Below are 26,350 nucleotides of genomic sequence, written 5' to 3'. Positions count from 1 at the left end.
CTCCTTGGAAGCTTGATAGACCTGTGTTTTCCTCCGTCAGCAGCCCGGGTTCTCCATCGGCCGGGAGGTCAGCGCTTACTGGTCTGTGAGGCTGAGAAGCGTCAGAGTCCTTCCCCCGAGACACGGGCTCACCCGGCGTGAACCTGCTCTTGCTCTAACTCGCTGCCCGGACTTCGCTGTTCTGAGTTTCCTCTGGGGTCTTGGGGCGGGGAGGAGAGCCTTTACTTTGTCTGAAGTTCTACGTCCATGAAATTAATCAAGCAGTTAGTCTCCTGGAAGTATTTCAAAGACAGAAAAATGTTGGAAACGAGTTTTAGGAATTTGTGACGAGTTTTTCAAGGAACCACGTAACGTGGAGGCAGCCCGCTGGCTCCTTTAAGGCTGTACGTTTCCCCGCGCCTGGGACCACCCCGTGCCTCTGCTGACTTGTATCCGTGAATGGCTCTCCTGCAGTATTTTCTGTTCCGTAGGAAAGCGTAGACACAGGGCATCGTACAGCTGAGGAGACTGTGCTTTGTTTTGTTTTGTTCTGAATCCATACTAGATGTGAGACCCTCTTTAGAAATGATTGTACCTTCAGTTCTACGAGGGCAGGAAGTGGATCTGAGTCAACACGGTGGTCACAGGGTCCAGCGGACGGGAACTTCCCGTAACTGTGGTTGAATGACTAAGGGGGCTGGTTGTGAATGCCAGGCGGGCGTGGCCTTGCGTCCAGCCCTCCGGCCTCTCCCCCCCCCCGCCCCCCCGCCCTCTCGGAAGTCCTGCCGTCACCCACACGGCTGGTCAACATCCTCCTTTCTGAATCCGGACGGTGAGGCTGCTCTCAGCTTCTGTGTTGCACTGTCTCCCATGCCCTTGCCTAGGATGGAGCTCAGACATGATTCTTTTCTGCTCAGAAGCCTTTGATGGCTCCCTGGCAACCACCATGGAGGTTTCCAAACTTGGTTGTGGCTGTGAGCCCCTCTCGGGAGGCGTTTCCCAGCTTGAAGACCCGCAGGCAGGGTGGATGGCAGTGAGGGCGGCCCAGATCCCTGACTGCTGGCCCAGCACCTCCTGTCGCTGACCTGCATTCGCTCAGGCAGCAGCTCCTTGTGGGTTATGAAGGGCGCCCCGTGTGCCCCCCCAGCCGCCCCCCCAAGGTGGGAGTTGGGTAGGAGTGAGAAGCAGAGGACCCTCCCTCGGGGCTGACAGACACCTGCCTCCTGTCCCGTCCCTCCCTTTGCACACCTGTGGCCCAGGTACGCTGAGCTGCCACGCCCTTGCCCTGGCCTGGAATGCCCTCCACTGAGCAGAGTCCTCTGGCCCCTCAGACGTGGGCACCCAGCTCGCAGCCCCTCTCCTCGCCCCCCTCTCTGCCTTCTCCCCCGAGCGGGGAGCGGTGTCAGAGCAGGAGGAGATGCGGCTCTGCTCGTCCCTGCGCCCATTTGCCGAGCCCGGGCCCCGGCACCAGGTGAGCTCTCGGCTCACCTGTGTGAGCCTGTGGGTGTCACATATCCTGTGGGTGTCTGCTCGCTGGAGAGGACGGGCTGGATGCTGCAGAGAAACGAGGAAGTCAAGACAGAAGTGATTCACTGGGCTCTTCCGAGCTGGAGGGATGAAATGAGCGGAAGTGGGACAAACGTGAGAAAACTGCGGTGCTGAAGAGTTCTATCCCTCGGTCCCGTTGTCTGTTTTTCTGTTTGTCTTGGAGACAAATAGGAGCTCCGTCTGTGTCCACCTGCAGCCTCCCCGGTGCCCTGGTTGGTTGAGCTCTTTGCCCTGCGCCTGCACCTGCACCTGCACCCACCTCCAGCCGCGTCTCATCCCCTTGATCCTGGGGACTGATGTTCTCCAGCAAGTCATCTGAGCGTCCCCAAGCCCCCTGCACACGGGCACAGACTCACACTCTCCTGTGGGTCTCAGATGGTGTAGTGGCTGTGTGGGAAAATGTCCCTGCTTCAAGAAGGAACGTGTTCTAAGTATTTAGGGCTGAAGGGAAATGATAATCTGCTACTTAATTGGTTCAGCTAATAAACAGAAATAAGACAAATAGAGTAAAATGTTTGCATTTGTTGCATGTAGGCAGTGGCTTTACAAGGTGTTTATTGTACTATTCAGTATACTTTTCAGTATGCTTCCGCATCAACACGTTCTTAATAAAATGGATTTTTTTTTTTTTTTTTTTTTTTTTGCTGTGGGTTGGGGGCTCATTCTGTGACCCTCCTGGCTCTGTCCTGGCCTTGCTTTTCCTCCTCGCCCTGTCCCCTCTGGCCTAAGATGTCTGCTTGCTTGAGCGGAGTGCAGCCCTCTGCCAGTGGAGAGCCCTTCTCTGAGAGCTGCCCCCGTCAGCTGTCTACGGGGCAGCTCTTCTTGGGTACCGAGGGGCACGCAGGCTCCGCACCTGCCCCTTTGATCCTGGAGTCCCAGCACATCTATCCTGTTACTGGGACTGGACAGCTGGGGCCACTCTGATCCCCCTCTCTGCTTTCCTTTCCATGTGCGCTTCACCAAGTTCTGTTGGTTTAACTGGCTGGTGCTCTGGTCACTTACCTTGTGTGATCACCACCAGCAGTGCCCTGGCCCCAGCCACTGCCCTTCCCACTGGGCTCCTCTCTGCACTTTCCACTTTATAGGCGTCCCCCCTTTCCCCCTCCAGTCCTTCTGGCAATGCTTTTTAAATTCAGGTCTTATCAGACAGCGCCTCCTAATGCCTTTCTGAGACTCCCCGCTGTGCTTGGGGTGGACACTCCCCCCCCTCAGTCTGTGAGTCCTGAGACCCTCCTGACTCCCGTGTCCCCCGCACCCCCTGCACCTCTCGGCATCCACACCCTCCTCCTACCTGCCCCATGCTGCTCTCTCTTCCACCAGATGCCGTCCTTGCTTCTTTGTCCTCGAAGCCCCTCTCTCCCCCCAAGTTCAGTCTTCAGATCGGAACCCTGAAGTCAGGCGTCTGCCTCTCTGCTGCCCCCGTACAAGGCGCCAGGTCTCTCAGTTAACAGGTGACGGTAGTCTGCTGTGAGTCAGTCATGGTACAGTGATCAGATCAGGTCCTGACAAAGAATAAGGGCTCCACAGGCTTAGTGGTGATGGTCTGTCTGACGGCTGTGCTCCTCACCTGACCTGTAAACTCCCAAGAGAGCAGAGGTGGCGTCCAGACCAGTCGGTGTCCCAGCTCCTCCCCCTCATCTCTTCAACATCACCCACACCCCGTGGTCCCTCTGCACGAGGCCGGCACGTTTCCTCTGCTTCCTGCTCATCAAATGTGACTTGTTCCTCAGACCCCCCTCCCATGAGGCGTAGACAGAGACAGAAGCAGGCACAGAATGGCCAGGTCACCTGCCGGTGATGTGGGTCATCAATTGCAGAGCTGAGATGGGACCCCAGGCCGTCTAGCTCCATCACCCGTGCTCCTCCCTGTTGCACTCACTGCCCTTGTAATTTGATCGATAAATATTTACCAAAAATCTCAGTGGAGTCATCAGCAAAGAATCCTCAGGAACTTGAGAAATCCTCATTAGAGGACTTGAAAAAGGAAATCCTAATAGAGGCATTGATGAGTTGCTTTTTCTTTTAAATAACAGCCTTACTGAGATACAGTTCAAAACCGTCAAAGTTACCTGTTTATTTTTGATTTTGAGGTTTGGGCTTTTTGCTTCAAGTCTTAGATGTTTGTAACCTGAAAGCAATTTGTGACTAATGGTGTCTACTTCCCGTACCCTGTGAAGTAAGTATTTCTCATCACAGTTTATTCTCCGGAAGCTCTTTAAATAGCGTATTCGGGTGCCCTAGAATATGTCAGAACCCAGCAGTTCCTGAGATGCTCAAGAAATATTTTCAGCCCCAGAGCCCAAGCCGCCCTGGAAGGTCGGGTCAATGACAGCGGGGGCCGCTAGATGGCGGTACTGCCACGGCCTGAGCCGCCTGTCCGTGGTTTCCTTCAGGGGAGATAATCAACCTCTGCGCTTTGCAGACCGAAGGTGGTGAGTTAATGTGCCCCATCCATTTTAATTTGAAAGATATGATTAATTAAATTAGGCATAAAGTGGATGTGATGGGAAACTGGAAGCTCACGGCCGAAGCACGGTCAGCTCCCGAAACAGCGCAGCCCAAGGCTCCGAGTCCTTGCGCTGCTTTGTGACACCAGTGGGCGAAATCGCCACCAGCTCCACCGAGTGGACACAGTTTATAAAGTTTGCACCTGGTGGAGAAATACTTAGGTAGCCTGAATTTTTGTTAAGGGACTGGACCGCATAGTTTCACTAGAGAACATCTGATAAAACTATTCGCATGAGGCTCAGAATATTGGTATCAACATGTCAACCCCAAAAGTTACCTGAAAAAGAGGGTGGCGAGTCCTCTGGAGGGGCCGCCTCAGCCCCCCACCCCGGGCCTGCCATCCCTCTTGATATAGTTGTGCCCACTTTTATTTCAAGAAGATGGTTAATTTTTTTTTTAACAGCTTTAAAAATAAGTTGAAGGATTTAGGTCTGGAAAAATTAATAGCTACAGGTAACCACACAAGGTATTATTGGCAGATGCAGCAAAAAATATATTTGCACAGAAAATTGGATTTTGCACATAAAACTTAGTAATACTAATAAAGGCAGGTCATTACCAGTTTTAAGCCAAATAAGCAAACTCAAAGAGAGCTGGTGTCAGTGTGAATCTCAGTAGTTTTCTGTTTTTTTGGAGAAGTGTAAATCAGCTTCAGTGTAGTGGGCGCACGACGGATTTGCTGAAATCATTCCTGCCCCTTCTGACCGTGGGTAGAGTCTCTGGTGCCGAGTGATTTACAGTCTGGTGGCAAGGTATGTTTATATTTAAGCTGTGCCATGGTGTAGCTAATGAGAAAGATAAGAAATTTATAGTCCGCGGTGATTGATAGGATTACTGCCTTGGCATTCATTAATTGAAAGCTGAGGGATCACAGCTGTGGGTTTAAATGGGGGGGGAAATTACTTCAAGTAAAGGGAAACTTTCTGATTTGCTTCTGAACATTTTAAAGATAATTTTCCCGCTGACAGTCTGGTTGGTGATAGAAACAGTTGCTCCTTGCCGGGGCTTGGGTAATTACACGGAGATAATTATGGTATTTGTTCTGTAACCTCCCTATGGTAAGTGGTTGTAAGTGTGGGGAAAAATATTAAATACTGTGGAGTTTTTTAAATGGCTTTAAAAGTTTACGTGTAGAATAATAAAATTCTCTATGGTTACTCTTGGCTAAATATTCCCTGGACTATTTTAAGATGTTGATCAAACCAATAATGTCAGAGGCAAGCCTGTGACATTAGATGTTGCCTTAAAATTCCCACCGATTGTGTTTCATCTGGGTATGTCTCAAGTAATCTCATAGACCTTCCCCAGCCTGACACTTTTTAAATGTACCATTCTTGTTGAAGCTCGGTCTTGTGAAAATGTCTAAATTTTCCCACTAAGTGCTTAAAAAGTAATAAAACTACAATCATTAGACTTCACTCATCAGAGCTGTATCAGTAGAAATATTCTTTGGTGCAATAAATCTGAGCTAGGGTTCGACATTCATATCCCTTGGATTCATTCCCTGGAAATGGACGTTTGAAGGTAAATGGCTTAAGTAGGGCAGTTTAAATTTTTAATACAATCTTATTGTAACTGTTAGCAAATGATTAAAGTGCAAAGGGGCCTTATATGTTTTGCAAGATTTATAATAAACGCCCTATGATGCCTTTTCAATGCTGAACTATAGACGTTATGACAGTTAAATGCTTATAAAGGCCAGAAAGTCACAAATGAAGAGTCGAGTCTTTATTGGAGACTAAATCAGGCTTTCCGAGTGCAGACATCTTTTCAGGGGACACTTGTAAATTCCTGTCTTGTTAACAGTCTTCAGGTGCCTGGAAGCTGCCATAGCCAGGTAGGACCCAGTGCGCCTTTGAGCCACCGCACAGCCAGCTGAAGCTGTTTGGGAAAATACACACGGTAGTCTTCCCATTACCAGTTTGCTTTGGGGGATGTAAATGAGTCTTCTCATCAGATGTCTTTTTCTCTGGTGGAATGCCTGTAGTTTGTAAGGAGTTCCTGAATTCCTTTTGTGGGATCCAGAGGCTTAAAGCCATGACTCCTGGCAGCTGTGACACTCTTCTTATCCTGTAGACCCAGTGACACAATGGGATTCCTCTGACTGTCCACTGTTTGGCTGCTGGTGTTTGTGGATTCGGTTTAAGGCCTCTGACCGGACAGCAGGACTAGCTCTTCACTGAGGGGCCAGCCTCAGCCAGGGAGAAGCAAGGATGGAGATGGGCAGGGTGCCCCACCCCACCCGGGGCAGAGGCTGCAGTTCAAGGTGTAGAGCATGGAAGGCATCGTCTTCTCCTTCATGGGCCTGAAGTCCCAGCCATTGTTGGGTGGATTGGTAATACATTTGAAGGATAGCTTTAGCTCCTGTACATTTTATCTCCCTCATGTTTGTATAATTGCCCATCAAAAGAGAAATCTGTTTTAAAGACAAATATCTTTATCATCTTTTATTATTTATATAATTTTTGTTTGGAGGAAGGAAATAAATCCCTGGATTTTCTTTTTTTTTTTTTTTTTTAATAAATTTATTTATTTATTTATTTATTTTTGGCTGTGTTGGGTCTTCGTTGCTGTGCACGGGCTTTCTCTAGTTGCAGCGAGCGGGAGCTACTCTTCGTTGCAGTGCGTGGGCTTCTCATTGTCGTGGCTTCTCTTGTTGCGGAGCATGGGCTCTAGGCGCGCAGGCTTCAGTAGTTGTGGCACACGGGCTCAGTAGTTGTGGCTTGCGGGCTCTAGAGCTCAGGCTCAGTAGTGTGGTGCACGGGCTTAGTTCCTCCGCGGCATGTGGGATCTTCCTGGGCCAGGGCTCGAATCCGTGTCCCTTGCATTGGCAGGCAGATTCTTAACCACTGCGCCACCAGGGAAGCCCCCCTGTGTTTTCTAAACTTTCTTTGACAACGTCCTTAGTTAGTGTATTAAATTTCCTGGGCTGTCATTTGCCTTTTACTCCTGTGTCTCAGCCACAGATGGATTTGGGGTGTCAGCAGTGAAGAGAGAGCATTCCTTTCAAATTACTTTCTCTAATTCTTGTGATAGATAACGATTTGGGTTATTAACTAGCACACATTTGAGTCCTTTTCATCTATTCATGTTGGGGTTTTTTTTCTCAAAATGAATTCCCAAAAGCTTTATTAGAAAAGCTTATATTGATATGTAAACATACATATCGTTAGTAGATAAAATGTCACAAGTAGCAGTATCAGTGGAAGAATAATCTTCCTTCTTTGAATAACTTCATAAAACTCACAATCAGTTCCTTCTTTCTTTGTAAGTATCACCCTGGAAGGGTGCTGAAGTAGCGGGATTGTGTGTTAAATGTTTACAGTTTTCGACATTAAGATAACGTGTTAAGATAACGTGTTGAAGTTGCACTGTGACTTTTGCCCATGTTCTTAAAGAGTCGCTGGGCATCCTGCAGCAATGGAGTAGGCATCGGGTAGGAGGCCACTGTCTTCAGCTGTAAGTGCTGTGAATTGACGTTTTTATGTCGTTGTTGAGTTTTTAACCTTTTGAACTGTTGGAATACAGATGATAACTTTTTGTGACCTGCTGCTGTGTGTAGGTGGAGGTGTGAGAATCTAGTCTGAGATTCTGTGACTTGTTTTCAGAGTGTCCACTGTGGATTTTTTTTTTTTTTGAATGCCATTTTTCTCAGTGAGTTTGAACCGTGATGTCACCAAGGATAACATTCCTCAGTTTTTGTTAATGAGGGATACTTTCTTAGGGTGGATTAAAGGAAGACTCCCATGTGTAGAAAGGGTTTTGAACTTATGGTCTGAAGAGTCATTATGACCTCTTATCTACAGCTGACACATAGACCCCAGGTCAGATAAATTTAGAAATAGGTTCAAAAAATATGGACAGTTTGTTCCTTTTTCATTCTTGGCAGGACCAGAGAAGTTCATGGTTATTAGGTGTTACTCTCTTTATAGTAGGAGATCGCCATCTTCTCGTAGGGACCTGTTGTGTTTCACTGGGAAGAGATGAAGACTTTGTAATGAGGATTCTGGTATTCAGTGTGGCAGTGATGAAGTTAGTTTGAAAACTTGTTATTTTGGATGTATCCACAAAACGTGATGTCGAGTGAACAGAGGCATTCGTAGTAAATGAATGATTTCATTTATATGAAGGTCTACAACAGGCAAAACTAATCTGCGGTTAAAAAAAATCAGAAGAGTGGTTTTGAGAGTGAGAGGGGCTGGTGGGAGTGGGTTTGGGGAAGGGGCACAAACCTTCTGAAGCTTCATAGTGATTTGAGTTACGTGACATTTGTCGGGTCATGGAATGGTACAGCTAAGATGTTTGCATTTCACAGTATGTACCTTCAATCTCAAGAAAAGGAACCTTAAACGGTTAATACGTGACAGTTAATTATGCACATGCTGAAGAGTGTAGCGGTGAAGAGCACTGATGGTCTGCCCCATATTTGAAATGCATCAAAAAATAAGATGGATGGATGGTGGGTAGGTATGTAATAAGCCAAGTAGAGCAACATCTACAATTATAAAATCTAGGTGGTATGGACATGGGTGTACATGCTACATTTCTTTCCATTTTTTGTCCACGGTTATAAATTTGCATTGTAAAATTTAGGGGGAAAGAAAAACAATTGTTATTCCATTTAGAATACTGTTGTCAGTATTTTGCAGTAAGATGGGTCCAGATGCACTGAATTTAATGTGAAGTACTTTCTCACAGGGAGAGTGTGCAGTGTTACTGTGAGCTCTTTTGTTTTTTTGAAATGAGGCTTTCCAGAATTAAAATGCATGCATGAGTCTTGCAAGAATTTCAGTAATTCGTAGAAACTAGCAGTAACAGGTAGGGATAGTTTGACTTCCTCACAGTTTCTGAATCACAGCAGATTACACATTCAGAAATCAATCCATATCCTCTGCCGAACTCTAATTAATACTTAAACATGATTAGTCACAAAAGTGAAATCTTGACGGCGATGACCTCAGGTCTTCTAAATGTAAATAAAATTAGATTTAGAGCCCTTTTAATTACCTGTGGTGCTGTGAGTAATTACAGTGGCAATTGATACACTTAATTTTTTGTTGAAGAAAAAAAACTTGCAAAAAGTTTCTCTACACTGTGTACTGAACTCTTCAGTAACCATGATCTATGGAAAAGAATAATCTAGGATGCTGTTTTTTAAATTTCTTAAATTTTAAAAAAATTTTTATTGGAGTCTAACTGATTTACAACGCTGTGTTAGTTTCAGGTGTACAGCAAAGTGAATCAGTTATACATACACATACATATCTCCACTCTTTTTTAGATGCTTTTCCCATAAAGGCCATTACAGAGTATTGAGTAGAGTTCACTGTGCTGTACAGTAGGGCCTTATTAGTTATCTATTTAGGATGCTATATTAATTCTATGGAATCATATATCATTTCTTTACCTGGGCCCTCGAATTCATATAACTTAAATGCCTACTATCGCTGAAGTATCGCAAAAGGCCAGACTTACCCACAGGAATTGTGTGTATTGGAGAGGGTAGGGTTCTGGGTGGTGGTGCTGGTTAAATGATAATAATTGATGGTTGGTGGGCGGAGCCTCACAGTGACTCAGTGCACACAGCCCTGTTGAAGACCAAGTGGAAATCTGTTTTGTCGTCTCATCCTTCTTCCTAATTGCATCACAATACATTGTATAATTCAACCTGTGTGTCACTGTCACTTCTTCCAAGGCATTTCATGCAAGGAGCACGGCGGCTGGCTTGTTATTAACAGAGCCGAGGAGAGAGGAATAATTTTCTCAGGTTCCAACCAAGACATCTTCTCCCCCACTTTAAGAAGAAAATGTCTTTTTTAATGGAGATTGTCGTAAGGATAATTATTCCCGGAAATAGGAAAACAGCTTCAGTTGTGATAGATAGGTCCATTTTTCTTGAAAGTTAAAAGATATCTGTAGGAGAATGTGTTTGTGACAGATGGGGAGATTAAAGAAGTTTCTAAAACTCCCTTTTTTTTCTGTGAGCGTGTGTCTCTTAACATAGGAAGCAAAGTAGACCTTCCAAATTTGGTTAAGGCAATATTAACCAAACTATACTAATTTATTAAAGAGAAAACCAATGATTGTACTTAACTGTATTTGCCTCAAGTTTCCCGATTTTAAAAATCTACTTACGGCCTTTCTGTCTCATATATTTTCTTATTTTGGACGCTTTTTGTCTCCTGTTCCTCATTTATCTTCATCTCCTCATCTTAAATTTTCACGCAGTTTCTTCAGCTTGAATAATCATTTTTGTGATTTGATCATTTCTTTTGGTATCTTCTCTTTTATCGTGTTTTACAATCCTTCTCGCAGTCACCTTTTTCCTGTGTCACTTCTGTCTTTGTCATGGATTGTGTTCTTCCGGTATCACTACATTTATTTGCATTTATCCTGGGTGTTTCTTTCACTTGCCTCATAACCGTGTTAGTCTATTTTGTGACCAGTAATTTGGCCTTTTTAAAAAAAAATAGGGGATCTAAAAGGTGAGTCCTGTGGCCTTCCTGGTGCAGAAAAAATGGTGAGGAGCTTCAGATGAAAGCATCCAGGGTGCGCCGTCACCTTCAGTGGGCGTCAGAAACATCTCTGCTCCGGAATCATTTTCTCCACGAGACAGCTTGATGAGTTGAGAAGAAGTGACAGGTTCATTTTTTCCCCCTCTTCGTTTAAGCCATTTATCTTTTAGATCCTTGTCTGCCATCTAAATTGTATTGCCAATTTATTGGGATCTTCACTTGCCTTGTCTTCAAAGACACTGATTTGCATCCAACTTGAGAATAAGGGAGAGAGAAAGTTAATCATCTCTTGGCCTCTCGAACAGATTGGCGCTGGGTTTAATTGTAGCATTTGGAACGTTTTCTAGCCCGAGTCTAGGTGCAGCTCCGTGTTCACCTGGGTCTTGGTGAGAATATCACAGTGCCCCAGTCCGGAAAGCTTCGCTCTTTGAAAGATCTTTAATTTATGCTTTTGGCACATCTTTCTACATTTGAGATTAACCTAAGCTACGTCCCCTGCTTTTAAACCCTGCTGGCTTGTATTAATTGATTATCTATTCATTAAGCGGAGTCATAGTAATGAATGCTCAGTGAGCATTGAGTAGCTGGTACTCAGTCTTGTAACCTTATGCAGCACATCAGAGTAAAGCTCTAGGGTCAGGGTGGCCAGTGGCGTTCCAGCCCCTGTCCAGGTCTCTGCACCTGTCAGAGGTACCGGCTCCCGCCTCCTGGAATCTCCCTTTGCTGATGCTCCGAGCCCACGGCCAGCAGCAGCCCCCTCACTGCTCCTGGCTTGTACGTTCTGACTCCTCGTCTTCTCCTGGCTCAGGATTGAGCCAACGGGCACACACGCACCCTTTGCTGCTGCTTCTGCGGCCGCGTACACACCTTGGTTTTCTGTTTCATCAGGGCCTGCCCTCATCCAGTGCCGATCATTGCCGGCTCCTCGGGCAGGACACTTGGATGTGCTTTGTGCTCCTGGTCATGCTTCCAAATTTTTCCTGCTTTTTTAAAATTGAAAAAAAAATTGAAATATAGTTGATTTACAATATTGTGTTAGTTTCAGGTGTACAGCACAGCAATTCAGTTACGCATATATATTCTTCTTCAGATTCTCTGTCCTTACACGTTATTACAAAATATCAAGTAGAGTTCGCTGTGCTATATATATAGTAGGTCCTTGTTGGTTATCTGTTATATAGGAGTGTGTATCTGTTAGTCCCAGACTCCTAGTTTATCCCTCCCCAATCCCCCTTTCCCCAAATTTTTCTTGCTTTTAATGATTCCTCAGTGTCTATGTAGTATATTCACAATTCATCAATATTTCCCTCTTGAAAATTATCCCCACTTTGAGGTCACAAATACACGCCGCTCTTCAGGGCGCTGTTAAAGCCCCGCAGCTGGTCCTGTGCCCGACACACTTGTTGAGGAAGGAGGCAGGTGCTGAACCTGAAACAGTGGTGCGGAGTGAGAGGTTTGCGGGTTCTCCGCTAAGATTGCCGAGTGCTGCTTCTTGAGACCTTAGTAAAAGAAGTCCTGGAGGCTGTGTGACCATCTCTTCTGAAGGGCGCTCTCACCGCTAGCGTGTAAGGCCTCCTGGTCCCTGTTTTCCTCAGTGGTGTGGCCGGCAGGCCGGTGTGGACCCCACTGTCTCCCGCATCTGACAGGTTGCCTGGCACATACTGGCTGCTCCAAGATGTGATGAAGGAATAGATCGTGAGCGAGGGACGCCAGAGAGCCAGAGGGAAGGCGCCGCCCCTGACCCATGGAAGGGAAAAGCCGACTCCACGTATTAAACTTAAGACTCGTGGCAGGACCGAGAGTGTCCTGGGACCAGCCTGGGTCACTGGCATCGATGCTGCACCCTCTGGCTCATGCACGCCTGGCAGGTGTCATCCTGGCCTCACCTGTGCCCAAGGGGAGGCAGGGGAAGGAGGGGCGGAGCCCAGATGTCTCTTCCCCCCCACTGGCCCTCCTGAGAGTCGCCGCTCAGGTCGGTGGTGCTCATTTCCGTTTGGAGACCCTGGAGGCCCCCTGGATCCAAGCAGCACTGACGCAAGTGTGCGCTGGGCGCCTCGGACTTGTCCGGAGCGTGAACCCATCCCTGAGGGGGGCCCTGATTCTCCAGGCGTCCACCAGGCATCGGATTTGTGCCAGATGCTGGGTGGGATCATGTTCTTTCCTCTACACTCGGAGAGGAAAACCTGGAGCCTGCACAGTGATGGAGAGATGATGTGGCGAAGGTCTTAGATGAGGGTGCTGGTGGGGTCAGCAGGCTGGGGAAGGCACAGCAATGTGGGCGGTGCTGAGGGAGGAACAGGCAGCACGAGGGGAGGGAGGGCAGAGGTACTGGAGGATCCCTCAGTGTCTGCAGATAACCTCAGAAGGTCTGGAACTGACGGTCTGCTGGGCGTCCTGATGGTGCACAGGGCCGCTGGAGCCTGCGATACCCTCCCTGAGGGGACGCCAGGCAGAGCTGATTGGAACGCCTGCCTTCCTGCTAGCGGAGAAATGCTGACTGAAGCGGAGTCCAGCCCTAGAAGCGCCGCGTCCAGCCCGGCCGCAGGCAAAACCAGCTGAAGGACATTTGACAATATGGTGTTGGGATATGCTGAAACTTATTTTTTTTGAGAGCAGTGAATGTTCAAAGTCCTCTGCGTGTGGACGCGGGAGCCCCGTGTCCTTCGGAGGCCTAGAAGCCCAGCAGGTGGCTGGTGTCCTGGTGCCTGCTGCCCGCCAGCCCAGCATCTGGGGCCGCTGGGACCCAGAGCTTCCCGTGGGCAGCTCCACTTTGGGACTTGGTTTTAAGAGAAAATTGTGCTGTGAAGAAAGGCGTGAAACAGGGACGTGGGTTTCTGGCAGGATGCTTTGATGTTCCCCTGACGCAAAGAATAACTTTACGTCAGAACTAGGTACACGTATAAAACACGTTGAATAGCCCGTGTTTATTTCAGCATGAGTTTTTCAACATTTTATGTTGAAAAACTCTTGCACTTTCTCTGGGAGGAAAAGGGAAATCCAGCTGCCTGGGACATGGGAGAAATTGCCCCTCATTCTGAAATTGTGAAATTAATGTCAGCAGCCGTGACTTTGCTCCACCCTGAAGGTAACTGTTGATTACAGTCGGCATTTAAATCCCCCGATTAATAGGCGCAATTAAACAATAGCTTCATTTCCAGCAAATTAACAACCCTAATAGGTAATTGCGACATGAATGAAGATAGATTTGTTTTAATACAACGAGATAAAAAGCATACAGACAAGAACGGAATCTCAGATTAAGAATTCGGATTTCATTACTTCGCTGAAAACTTGAAAGCTTCGCTAGAGGAAGTTAAAGAGAATTGGGATTTTTAACCATGGCCTGTCTTGGCCTAGAGGGTTTTTTAAAAAATATCATGGAAATGTCATATTTTGTGCGCAAGTACACAAGGTAAGGGCACAGGGGTTCTGGCAGAGCTTCTCATTAGGTTTTCACTGACAAGGAATCAAGAAACAAATGCATGGGAGAGTGTTTCCTTTTCACGCACCCCTAAATTCATTTTATGACCTGTTCAGTTACAGGGTATGTCTCCTTCCTTAATAATATTTGTTATAACTAGGAAACTATTCTGATGGTTTACAGTTTGTCTTGATGACACGTGGAAGTGGTCAAGCCAGGCCTGTTTTTAGAATGATAAACGTGTCCATACGAAGGATGGTTTGGAAGGGGCCAAGTCGGCTTCGGAGAGGGCAGTTGGGTGATTTTAAAGGTAGTGGCAAAAAGGATGAAAGCTTTGCTAGAACAAAGATAATGAGTTTCTCCTCGCGGGTCGCCTTGCCGACGGGAAGATCTAACACACGTTAAAGAACAGGAGAGCCTGTCTTTCTAAGGTAGATCGGCATACTCAGATTTAGGAACTGAAACTTAGAATAGGTTAAATGTCCAAATCTGCTTTGAAAGTTTTTTAACTATGGTGGTTTAGCTAACACTACGTCAGTGAGCGCATATACCCTTAGAATAACTCCTTTTGGTAGCTTTGAATCGTCAAATGACGTGTAATCGGCCTAGAATTCTACACCCCTTGGAAATGTTAATCATGTGTAAGGGCAGTCTGAGACATGAGAGTCTCAAAACAGAATATCAGAGAGCCGGGGTCCTGCGTATAGACCACGGCCGCTCCGTCACAGTCCCCCAAATCCCGCCCACCCTGCGCCCGCCCCCCACCCCCCATGCTTTCTTTCTCCACTGTCCAGGTAGAGATCACCTGCATCTTGCAAACCACACAGACCAGGTGTCCTTCCAACGCCTGGATCTTGTCACTGGCCCGTGAATAGCTTTGACGGCTCCCTGTTGCCTTAAGCATACGATCCACACTTTGCATATGGGATCCTTAAACATGTGTTTCCAGCTGCTTCTCCACCCCTGCTTCTCCTCATGTCCTCACCCCGTCCCCATTGTTGATCCATCTGTTCATTCATTGACCCAGTTGGTGAGTGCTGGTTGAATGTCAAGTACATGTTGACCCTAGGAAGGTAAATGAAGCATCCTGTCTAGCATTTCCAGAGTCACGTGGAGGTCTGTGGAATTGGCCCATTGTCTTGGAACGTGAGCTGACTGTATTTTCCAGTTGGCGGCTCAGTTTGGCAGGATCTCCACAGGTGTGTGGGCCAGGAAGGGCTGTGGGTCCCTGTGGTTCACTAATTGTCACTAAGCATCACACAACCCAAGAGGCCTTCAAGAAGACCCCTCTCCCCACTCCCCGCCTCCCTCTCTCTTTTTCGTTTTAATGGTTTTTCTGGCATAGCTTCCTCTATTCCCAAAACGTCATATGAAAACAAATCTAGGAGATGGGTATAGGATTACCAACAACACAGACTACACCCCCTTTAACGTTCATTAACTTTGAGAAAAATTCCACTTCAAACTTTTTTCTTTCCTAAGTCACAAATTCAGAACTACATAGATAATTTGGTAATTAATTTCTACTTAATTAACAAGATAGTTTAATGATCACTCAACTGTAATTTAAAACTGAGTTGAGACATTAGGGGACCTTTTATTTGTTACTGGAAAATTTACAACCCCTGGTGGTTTTCATTTTTTATGGGGATTTGCCTGGTAAGCCCTCCAAGGTTCTAATGGAAGAGCCCTTCAATGCAAAGACAGTTAATGTTACGTTTGGGTGGTAGCACCAAAAATAGAAATAAAACAATGGCATGAACCCCCAACTCAAATTGTGCTTTTAAAATATTTTTGTGGAGCAAAATTAGAGTCTCATGCTAGTTGATTTTCATTCAGTGTGTCTATTATAAACATTTAAAATACTACTGTAATAGATTTATCATTCATACTTAAATTCCTATCTAACATTGTTTACGCAGAACTGCCACCCCATATTGGCCCCAGTGGGCTACATACAGCTTTTCCTAGTAGCTGAAGGATCATCCTCTTCCTCAGATTTGGCTTGATTCACACCAAGTTTCTATTTGGCATCTAGCTGGGACCCTACGTCATCAGTCAAGTGTACGTGCTTCCACAGTGCCGTCCTGAGCTGCGGACCCCACTTCTCCCCAGGCCCCAGAGTCACCCGCTCCCCAGCGCAGCCCGAGGACGTGGGGCTCAGCTCTGCTCATTCCAGAAGGGGCCGTGCTGCTCATACGGGAGGGCTCACATAGCGGAAACTGATGTCGTATGGGGCGTCATGATGGGGAATGTTCAAAAGCAGATCATTACAAAGCTGGTTGATGAGTTAAGTCTCCTCTGCACCCAGTGAACTGGGGCAAAAGGGACGTGAAAGGGCCGCCAGTTTGTTGCCTGATGGAGAAGCCTCTGCTCCTTCAGGACCTGCACAGGGAGAAGGTTGGGTCGTAGGAACCGAGTAAATGAGGAGTGAAGAAAGGATGGGGCAGCAGGGACCACCCAGCGGAACCCTTGAGCAGTTCTCAGCGGTCCTGTCTCTGGTGAAACCTTGGAGCTATTGATGTGGGATGCAGAGGACCTTGCTCCTGGCTTGGGAGCTGCATGAGGCTAGAGACCAGGTCACATGCCTCTTCCCCTGCCTCCCCTTCCTTCTCTGGGCCCATAGATGGCTCTTCAGACCTTTCTGTTAATTGACTTAATTCAAGTAAATCATTTAAACTAGGGAAGATATCTTGCTGATTAAATTACTAACACTCATTGGACTTTACCAAGAATGTCATAATCGTTAATGAAATTTTTAAAAGCTTAATTTAAGTGCTTAATTGTGGACGTTACCGATGCCAGGTGGTACCACGCAAGAGGAGTGTCAAAGACACCCCCATCCTGGGGCCTCGCCCTGTAAGTAGAGATCAGGAGGCCAGGACCTGATGTGAATGATGACGTGTCTGGTTTGGGATTATTACATAATCGCTTATTGCACAATGCCTATGCACCAGGCACTAGGGATTCAGGGCTGAAAAGTAGAATTGCAGCTCTTCAGCGTGGCCCTGACTGCATGTATGTGTGCGTGTGTGCGTATGTGTGTGTGTAAATGTGCAGCGGTTCTCAGTCAAGGCCTGGGTGAAACACGGAGCTGGTTGTGTTAGCACCTTTGGTATTTGGGATGCAGGGTCTCCATAGAGGAACCTGATGGTTAGAGAGGAAGGCTTGCCTAGGAGAAGTGATGCTCGAGATAACGGATTCTGAGAAGGAATTGGCCATGAAGAGAAGGGGAAGCACGTCTGGGCCGTGGTGGCAACTTGTGTAACAGGATTCAGAGAGCACACGTTGTGGCATCTGCAGTGGGTTCTGTCCGGCTCGGAAGTGGGCAGGGAGCCCGGGGGCCGGCAGCAAGGCTGGAGGGGGGCCGTGTCCGGTTGGGCAGGGATCCTTGTCCTCCCTGGGGTTCGGAACCAGTTAAGGAATAAGACCCTGGAAGATGGGATGACTACTTTTTATTGGTAAAGCTGTCCTGGGAAATGAAGCTTACCTGGGCTTCCTTCTGTGGGAACCAGAATCAGACAGACTTGCCCGTACGGTTCCAGGCAGCGTGGGAGCCCCAGACCGAAGGGGTGGAGAAGGGGCAGCCTGTCCCAAGCCGGCCACCACCTAAGTCACTTGTCAGTGGGTCGGACCTTCACTGGAGGGCTTGGGAAGAGGCCAGGAGTGTCCGGGCCATGGGAGCCGGGATCCATGGGAAGTAATAACAGGAGGGGAGAATCCACCCCTCCCAAGCGTGAAAGAGCCCCATTTGCTGAGAAATTTCGGTTCTGACGTCTGTCTGGTGACGGGAGCGTTTGCAGAACTGAGAGCGGGACAAGGCCTGTGCGAGTCACCTTTACGGAGGTCGCCCTGCAGTGTGTTCCTTGGGTGGCAGTGAGGAGAGGACAGCTTTGGAAGCTGCTAAATTTAGAAACCAGCCACGGGCCGATGAGGTTTGCGGCAAGGCAGTGGCAGTGAGCGTGAACTGAAGAGAAATTCTGGTGGCAGAATCGATCTATTCTGGCTCCTCTGTCCCTGCCCTGGGGGTGCTCGGGTGGTACAGAGTTAGAGGCGAGGCCCAGGTTGGGCCACGTGGACACTGAGGTGCATCCAGGGGCAGCTGTGGCGTTGGTTATTGGATACACGGTTCTAGAAGCAGGAAGGGCACGGAGCAAGGCTACATATATAGATTTGGGAACCATAGGCATGGAGAGAAAAGGGCCAAAGAAGGAAGCCTAGAAGCACCCACATTCAAAGAACCGGTGAAGGAGGCTGAGAAAGAGGTTCCAGCCAGGGGAGGAAACCCAGGAAAGTCAGCGTCATGGGAGGAGGAACCATCCGCGGTGCCTAGGGCTGCCCAGAGGCCAAGAAGGATGCGGCCTGACCTCCAGTTGGTCACCAGCGACCTTGGCAATGGCAGGTCCAGCCAAGGGGATGGAGGCGGAAGCTGGGTTGCAGTGGTCAGCAGAGCAAGGGAGAGTCTGTGAGGGGACAGGGCCAAAGGGACACAGTGCCTGTCCTGGGAGCCGTAGAGTCTGGGGGGGGGGTGGGGTGCTTCCTTGCCAGGCGGCAGTGTTTGGAGCCGTCATGGGGGCCAATGGAGTGCCTGAACCCCTGTTCTCCTGCCGGTCCCCCCTCTGCCTTGTTTTCCTCAACTGCGAGGATTAAATGACTCAGTAGACGGGAAGTGCAGACCACTGGCCCATTGTTCAGATGTAAGGGACAAAGAAGAGGGGGGAGAGGGAGGGGAGGAGGGTGCCCCCTAGTTACCTGGTGAGAGGTGGGCCTGATTCCCTTGGTGTGACCAGATTCGTTCTTTCTGCTCCTCCTCTAGTGCAAATGATTTGAGAAAACAAAGCAGAAGCAGAAATCGGGCATTAGGCCAGGATTTAATGAGGTCTTATTTGCGAGCTATCTGAGAGTCTTATTTTTACACACTAATTAAAAGGTGCCATTTATCATCTATCCAATAGAGAATTTAAAATTTGTGGGGAAAGTAAATGTATAACTCGCTTTTCTTGTTGCTTAAGCTCGTAAATAAACTTCTTTCTAGTTGAAGAATGGAAATACGTTTATGAAAGTATACTTAAGGGTACGGCTAAAATAGAATGATCTCAGAGTCATCACCCAGGTCAGGAAGGGGCCACTGCCAGCCCCCAGGAGCCCCTCGTGCCTCTCCCAGGCACCGGCAATTTGCTTGCTTGGTTTTGAAGTTTCTACAGTGTAATTATAGATATGGTTAAAGGGGCTCGTTAAAGGGTATGTTTTATCTATTACCCAAATAAAATTTCAAAATTGTGGAGGGAGTGAGATACGTTATTCATTCATTCATTCATTTGTACTTGAAGGTATTTGAACATTTTTTGCCTTCCAGTTTTATTGAGATATAATAAAATATCTATGTAAAATAGATACAAAATTAAAGGAACAGAAGTTTTTTACCTTTGATGAGAACTCCTAGGGTTTACGCCCCTAACAACTTCCATGTATAACCTACAGCTGTGTTAACTATTGTGCGTTTATCATGCACGTTACATCCCTAGGAAGTGACTTTTAAAATGACACCAAGTACTAGTATTGCCATATCAGGTTAATGAAATTGGTGGGGTGTCTGGTAAAAGAGCAGACATTTTCCGTATCTGCCAACGACAGCATTTCAGGCTTAGGCTTAGCGCCTCGGGCAACTTTATAGGACAGCAAGTCACCAAAATAGGAAAGACATCGCACCTCAATGATAAAGAGCCCAGATTCTTTTAAGTAATCTCAAGTGACTGTGTTTCTGTTTTCTCATTCGTGCATTGCCTGTATTTATATAAACTACGTGACGTATTCATTTGTGGAATGATCCAATGCAGACAAAAACTCAGTGATTATAAAAATTTCCCAGCCAGTGTAATCTGGGGTGTAAGTAATATTCATGTTCTAAGTCTCCTGACATTTAAGTGTTCCAAATATCAGGAAAAGTTGATGATCATAGTTGCAGGAGAACAGTGCCTCCCTGCCCCTGGCATCCCGTGTCCCTCGAGTTGTTATTGGGGCGGGGGGCCCTTCCACTCACACAGCCCAGCCCAGCCTTGTAGCCCGCAGTGGGCCGGGGGCTCTTCACTGTGGAGGAGAAGGTGGCCCAACCTTGCAAAACAGTCCCTTTATCTCCTTTTCCTTCTTAAGTCAGATACTGCTGTTGTTCTTTATTAAGTGTCCCCCACTTTTATGGGTGATCCTGTAACTCCTAAAGCAGTCTATGTATTTTAGAACAAAATATTTGTAACTCATTTCCTTTCTTCCATGTGTGTGTAGACATAAAAATTATGGGGAAATACAACAACTAGGGTCGAAGGTTCTAGTTAAGTTTAAAAGAATGCTACCAGTTATTAGCAGTTGTGACTTCGTTTTTTTTGGTAATGAATGTGGCCAAGCCATAATGCAGTGGACAGAAGAACCGTAATCCTCAGCGTGTGGTTCACGCTTTGCACAGCCCTGTCTGTTGTTCTGTGAGAGGGTTTAATGGGAAAAGGTTCTCTCTGCCCGTGAACTTGCTCATTCTAGCCTCCACGTGGGAAGGAGGGAACGTTCATTTGCATTTGGAGTTCCATAAAATGAGGATTTTAGTAACAAATTTGACTTGTCTTAGAAAGTTTCTCGAATCTCCCCTTAGAGTAGAAAACACTTATAGAAAATGTCTATGAAGTTCTCCCAACAGCTTCGCCCTGTTTAATTCTGACGTTTGTGTTTTTTTCTATGAGATTTAAGGTGAAAGTCAGTATGGTCATCCAACTGAGTAGTGACTCTGAGGCCAGGAGTAGTTGAACATCAAAAAAAACCTTTTGCTCTTTTTCAAAAAAAGAAAAAAATAGAAGTAAATTGGCAGTCACCCAAACAATCATGATTTTAAGTTCATTTACTTTTGGTTTTGGGATTTCAGTTCACCTGTAAGACACACGTTTTGCGGCTGTTGGAATCTGATCTTAGGTTTTAGTTTTGAGTTCACATAATGATTTTTAAAATATTCTAATGTGCATCTTCAAAGACCCCAGATCGATACACCAATGGTTTTGAAATGACAGAGTGTTGGCGATATTCCTCTGTAATTTAAACGTGATTAGCTGCTGAAGGTTATGGTCAATACACTACGGGAAGGTAAATTAATTGATATCATCCTTTCAGGATGGTAAGAGGCCTATCGGAGGTGGGATGTAACTAATGAAGCTGCTTCTTCATCTCTGTGAGCCATTTTTTATATATTGCATTTTCACTTAATCATATTTATACTATCATTCATTTACATGAAAGCCATAAGCTGTGGACAAACCAGTTCCTTACTAAAATTATGTTCATTTGGAAAAGAAATTATCTGCGGACACTGTGTGTGTTCCTTCTACAACATAAGCTATTGCTGGGGACAGTGGTGTGTTTCCTTTGCGTGGGTATTTTTAAAATCAGCAACCTCTCTGGGCAGAGGTAAGGATTGAATATCATTGAACTTAATTACAGCTATTCCCCGAAGACGCACATCTAGTCAAATAAAAGCTGTAGTTATTCTCCTGTAGTGACACCTATTGGTGTAGGAAGAGTTTTCTAATCGTTGACTTCCTTTCCAGTTAAATCCAATATGCTTTATCAGCCAGCCTATTTGCCAAGAGAAGTTATGGCTGGTTGAATTTAGATTTGTATTGATTAAGATAAACTCCCAATGTGTGTAGCCATATATTTAAATAAAAAAAGTCTTTGACATAATTACATGTCCTTGAATATAATTCTATGCAGTAGCCTGTAGAGTTAAGAGTAATTCTTCAGGCTATGCAAAAAAATAGATTTTTGATTTTCCAAAGGGTTTGGTTTAAATTACCCTGTCTTATTTGGGATTACTTTTGCTGCAAGTAACTGGGGGGAAAGTCCTATTATTAGAATAATGTAAACAAGATAGGTGTGTATTTTTGTGCTTTACATATAAAGCATCTGAGATTTGCACAGGGCTGCCGAGCCAGAGGCCTAGCCCCTAGAAGGGGCTTGTGTCCCACCAAGTGTGGCTTCCTTCTGCAAGATCGCTTCCAGAGCTACAGCCAACATAGGTGCTTTTTACACAGCAAGAAGGAAAAAGACATAAGGAAGAAATGGGCCAGGGGCAGCCCTCTCAAGGGTGTTTCCTGGACGCCGCCATGTGACCCTCCTGCTGCCATCCCATCGGCCAGAGCTTGCTTGCATGGCCACGTTTAGCTGGGGTGCAGGGGGATGGACCGGAGAAAGCTCCAGGAAATGTCATATCTATTCTGGTAGTCCTGTGCCCAACTGAAAATCAGGAATTCTGTTACCGCGGATGAAGGGAATAGTGGATAACGGAGACAGCCCTCGGTCTCTGCCACATTCCCTCTGTTTGGAAACCAGCCTCACGTAGACTTCTTCTGTCTTCCTGTCTGCTAGTTGCCCAGAAGATCGTTGCCACGAGGAAGAAGCAGCAGCTGTCCATCGGGCCCTGCAAGTCCCTACCCAACTCTCCGAGCCACTCGTCTGTCTGTTCCGCACAGGTGTCTGCCGTGCACATCAGCCAGGTATGTTGGTCCCGTGAGAGGTTGGACTGAAAAGCAGGTCAGAACCCAGGAGGACACACCTGCCAAATAGTGTTCCCAGCCAGCTCCAAGGTGGATTTTTTTTTTTTTCTTTTCAATTTTATGAATAACAGCATGTCAGTAATTGACTTAACATCTCCTTCAGAAACTGCTGTGGCCAAGTGGTTTTTATGGGAATCATTCTTTAATATTGCCCGTCTTCACGCTGCCTGTGTTATGAGGCATGCTGGCTGGAGTGGAGGTGCAGGGTACGCACTGCCGTCTCTGCTGTTGATTTAAATGACCCCACGTTGGTCCTCATTCTTGTCTGCTTGTAGGTTGAGCAGTTGTGGGTGAATCTCAGTAGCTAATCCCACAATATGCTTCAATATGGTAGCAGCCCTCAGTTATAATTCCCGTCTCCCTTAGGCCCTCTGGAAACTAGTATCTTTCCATTGCAACATTTTGCTATTTACTTGGGAACAAACAATATAATTGTCACTTTGAAGAACCTAACCAAAAACCCAGTAAGGAACCGTTGGCTTATTTTTGCCTGCCCGTGTGTCTTCGGTTAACATTTCTTAGGCGGGTGTTATATTGGCACTCTTTAAAGAGATGTAGTGAGAAGGTCTGGTATCGTGTTTTTGGTAGCTTGAAGAGTCAGGAAATGTGTTTACAGTGGGGTCCTGTGAAGGCACGCTCAAGGATGTTAAATCCCACTCCAGGCATCTGTAACTCTCTCTGGATCTTGAAGTATCTTCCAGAAGCATTCACATTTCCAAGAGGTCATTTTCTTCTTTTTTAAATGAATTTTTATTGGAGTCTAGTTGATTTACAATGTTGTGTTAGTTTCAGGTGTACAGTAAAGTGAATCAGTTACACATATACATCTATCCACTCTTTTTTAGATTCTTTTCCCATATAGGTCATTACAGAGTACTGAGAAGAGTTCCCTGTGCTATACAGTAGGTTCGTATTAGTTATCTATTTTTATATATAGTAGTGTGTGTATGTCAGTCCCAGTGTCCCAATTTATCCCTTCAAGAGGTCATTTTCAAAATGTGAGTTTTGGGCAAAATCACACTCTTTCTCCTTCTAGTCTGGAGCAGTGAAGGGACTGTAGAAACCACTTAGTCCCTTCCCTTTTCAGAGGAAATAGAAAATAATGACATTTTAACTCTCAGATTTTTTAACATCTTTACTGGAGTATAATTGCTTTACAATGGTGTGTTAGTTTCTGCTGTATAACACAGTGAATCAGCTATACGTATACATATATCCCCATATCCCCTCCCTCTTGCGTCTCCCTCCCACCCTCCCGATCCCACCCCTCTAGGTGGCCACAAAGCACCGAGCTGATCTCCCTGTGCAATGCGGCTGCTTCCCACTAGCTCTCTGTTTCACACTTGGTAGTGTATAAGATCAAACGATAGAGACTTCTCTGTCTTCGGTCACTTTTCTTAGACAGAACGGTGCCGAGCTGATCGGTCTGTTCTAGGATGAAACCGTGCCTGCTTGCTGCTGCTGCCACCAGCAAGCGGGAGGTGCTGGTCCCACCGGCCGGGCCGCGCCTCCATGCAGCTTGCTGGCTTGTGGGTTATGACCCCACGCAGGTGGCGGGGTAGGCTCCTGCAGCGTGTCACTAACAAAACCTTGGCTTTCAATCATTACAGACAAGTAACGGAGGCGGGAGTCTGAGCGACTATTCCTCCTCTGTCCCGTCCACGCCGAGCACCAGCCAGAAGGAGCTGCGCATCGACGTACCGCCCGCGGCCAACACGCCCACGCCCGTCCGCAAGCAGTCCAAGCGCCGGTCCAACCTCTTCACCGTGAGTGTCCCGCCGGGGGGCCGCGGTGGGGGGGGGAGATCGGAGCGTGGTTCCTGCTCACCTAGCGGTCCTCTGGCCGCCAGGTGGCTCAACGACAGGTGTAGCATCCAAACCAAATTAACGAGAAGAGCGCTGAGTTCTGTGGAAGTCTCAGAAAATTATAGGATGCCAAGACGCAGACGTGGAGCAAAGTGGGACCTTCTCAGTTGCAGGGAGTCCTGACATGTGTCAGAAATGAAGAGCAAGGGGTTTGTATAAAGGTCTCCGTTATCTTGTGCCTTTCTTGGTCTCTAGCTTAAAGACTTGTCACATTAGATACCTGGAGGTGACAGACTCTGCCAGAATTCCCCAAACGTGTGCATCAAGCCTTTCAGATGAGATGTATAAAGCCGTATCAATGCACAGACCCCCTTCTCCTCAGGCTGGAGCACTGAGGACTTAGCTCAGGGTCTTTAGCGGCTCACGGACAGAAGCCAGTCCACTTGGACTTTTCTTCAGAACCATCTGCGGAGCATTTTAAAACTCTACATCAGCTCTCAGGGCTCAGGTTTACGAACTCAGAATCTGTGCGTGGGGCCCAGGCGTGTGTAGTTTTTAAAAGTTCCCTGGGCAGTTGGGATGCAGAGAACCCCTGAACTACAGAGGACACGGAAGTGCTGCTGCCCTGTCCCTTCCCTTACACACAGCAGACATTACCAGTCAATCATGGAAGGCTTTGCAGTGGAGCCCAGAACTCTGGGCACAGAACTCCAGGCAGAGCTGCTACTGCCGTGTGACTGGAGTCATTTGATTTGAGAAGAACACTTTCCCTCCCGGAACTAGGTCTGTGCATTACAAGTGTATGCTTTCAAAGCAGGGGTTCTCAACCAGGCGGTTTTGCACTCCCAGAAATTTGGCCATTTCTGGAGAAAGTTTGAATTGTCTCCGCTCGCGGGTGGGAGTGGGTGTGGACCACTAGATGCAGACATCTAGTCTGCGTAGCAACCATGGAGCTGCTAAACATCCTGTGATGCACAGGCCAGCCCCACAGCAGAGAGGTCTCCAGCCGCCAGTGTCAGGGTGCCCTGTTGTAAGCCATTTGACTTCTCCTCTTGGTTGATTATTGCTGACTTAGATGCAAAGAAGTTCAGTATTTCCTGGCTTAAACTGAAGGAAGATTCTGCAGGGGTGGCCACAAGTCTCTTATCTGACCCACTGCCCTTACTTGGAGATGGCGTTCTTTCTTTCTTTTTTTTTTTTTTTTCCTTTGGCGGCGCTGCGAGGCTTGTGGGATCTTAGTTCCCCCACCAGGGATTGAACCCGGGCCCTCGGCAGTGAAAGCATGGAGTCCTAACCACTGGCCCGCCAGGGGATTCCCTGAAGATGGCGTTCTTGATGGTGAACGAGGCTACCAAGTACGATAGATCCCCCCATCCCTTTCCCACCACGTTCACAACAGTTTTCCCATCAGATAAGTCTTTAGTGCCGAGGTCTACTGCCAACAGCGAACACCCCCTCCTCACAACTCTCCCCTTCCCTTTGCTCTTTGCCCTGTGCCATGTGAGTTCTGGCAGACGCTGCTATTGGAGGGCCAGAGTGAGCATCAGACAGGCTCAGACCCCGTCCTGCACTGCCAGCGGCTGTTGGACCTTGGGCAACTTACTTAATCTCTCTGAGCTGGAAACAATGGTAGTTGTGGCGAGGCTGCTAAGAAGATTCCCTGTAGGGGCGAAGAGTCTGTGTGGCCTCGCTTTCATTTTTATCTCACCACCACTAATGTTATGGAATGATTTCTCTTAATGCATAAGCAAAAGTAGTTGTAGAGGGCTTCCCTGGTGGCGCAGTGGTTAAGAACCCGCCTGCCAATGCGGGGGACACGGGTTCGAGCCCTGGTCCGGGAAGATCCCACATGCCGCAGAGCAGCTAAGCCCGTGTGCCGCAACTACTGAGCCCACGTGCCACAACTGCTGAAGCCTGCGCGCCTAGAGCCCGCGCTCCGCAACAAGAGAAGCCACCGCAATGAGAAGCCCGCGCACCGCAGCAAAG

At 47.1% G+C, this 26,350-nt stretch overlaps 1 protein-coding gene across 4 annotated transcripts in view; it reads left to right on the top strand.

Moving 5' to 3' along the window:
* The window catches only part of AGAP1 (ArfGAP with GTPase domain, ankyrin repeat and PH domain 1), a 543,380-nt gene that overhangs the window by 244,107 nt on the left and 272,923 nt on the right, over positions 1-26,350 (top strand). For all 4 annotated transcript variants that reach the window (XM_068544179.1, XM_068544178.1, XM_068544180.1 and 1 more), the window contains exons 7-8: positions 22,372-22,499; positions 24,170-24,325. In XM_068544179.1, the coding sequence (XP_068400280.1) occupies positions 22,372-22,499; positions 24,170-24,325 (284 nt within the window). The remainder of the gene's footprint in view (positions 1-22,371; positions 22,500-24,169; positions 24,326-26,350) is intronic.

The sequence above is a fragment of the Eschrichtius robustus genome, chromosome 5 (assembly GCF_028021215.1).
Source record: "Eschrichtius robustus isolate mEscRob2 chromosome 5, mEscRob2.pri, whole genome shotgun sequence".
NCBI lineage: Eukaryota > Metazoa > Chordata > Mammalia > Artiodactyla > Eschrichtiidae > Eschrichtius > Eschrichtius robustus.
The sequence above is the reverse complement of the archived record's forward strand: the minus strand, read 5'-3'. Positions and strand labels throughout refer to the sequence as shown.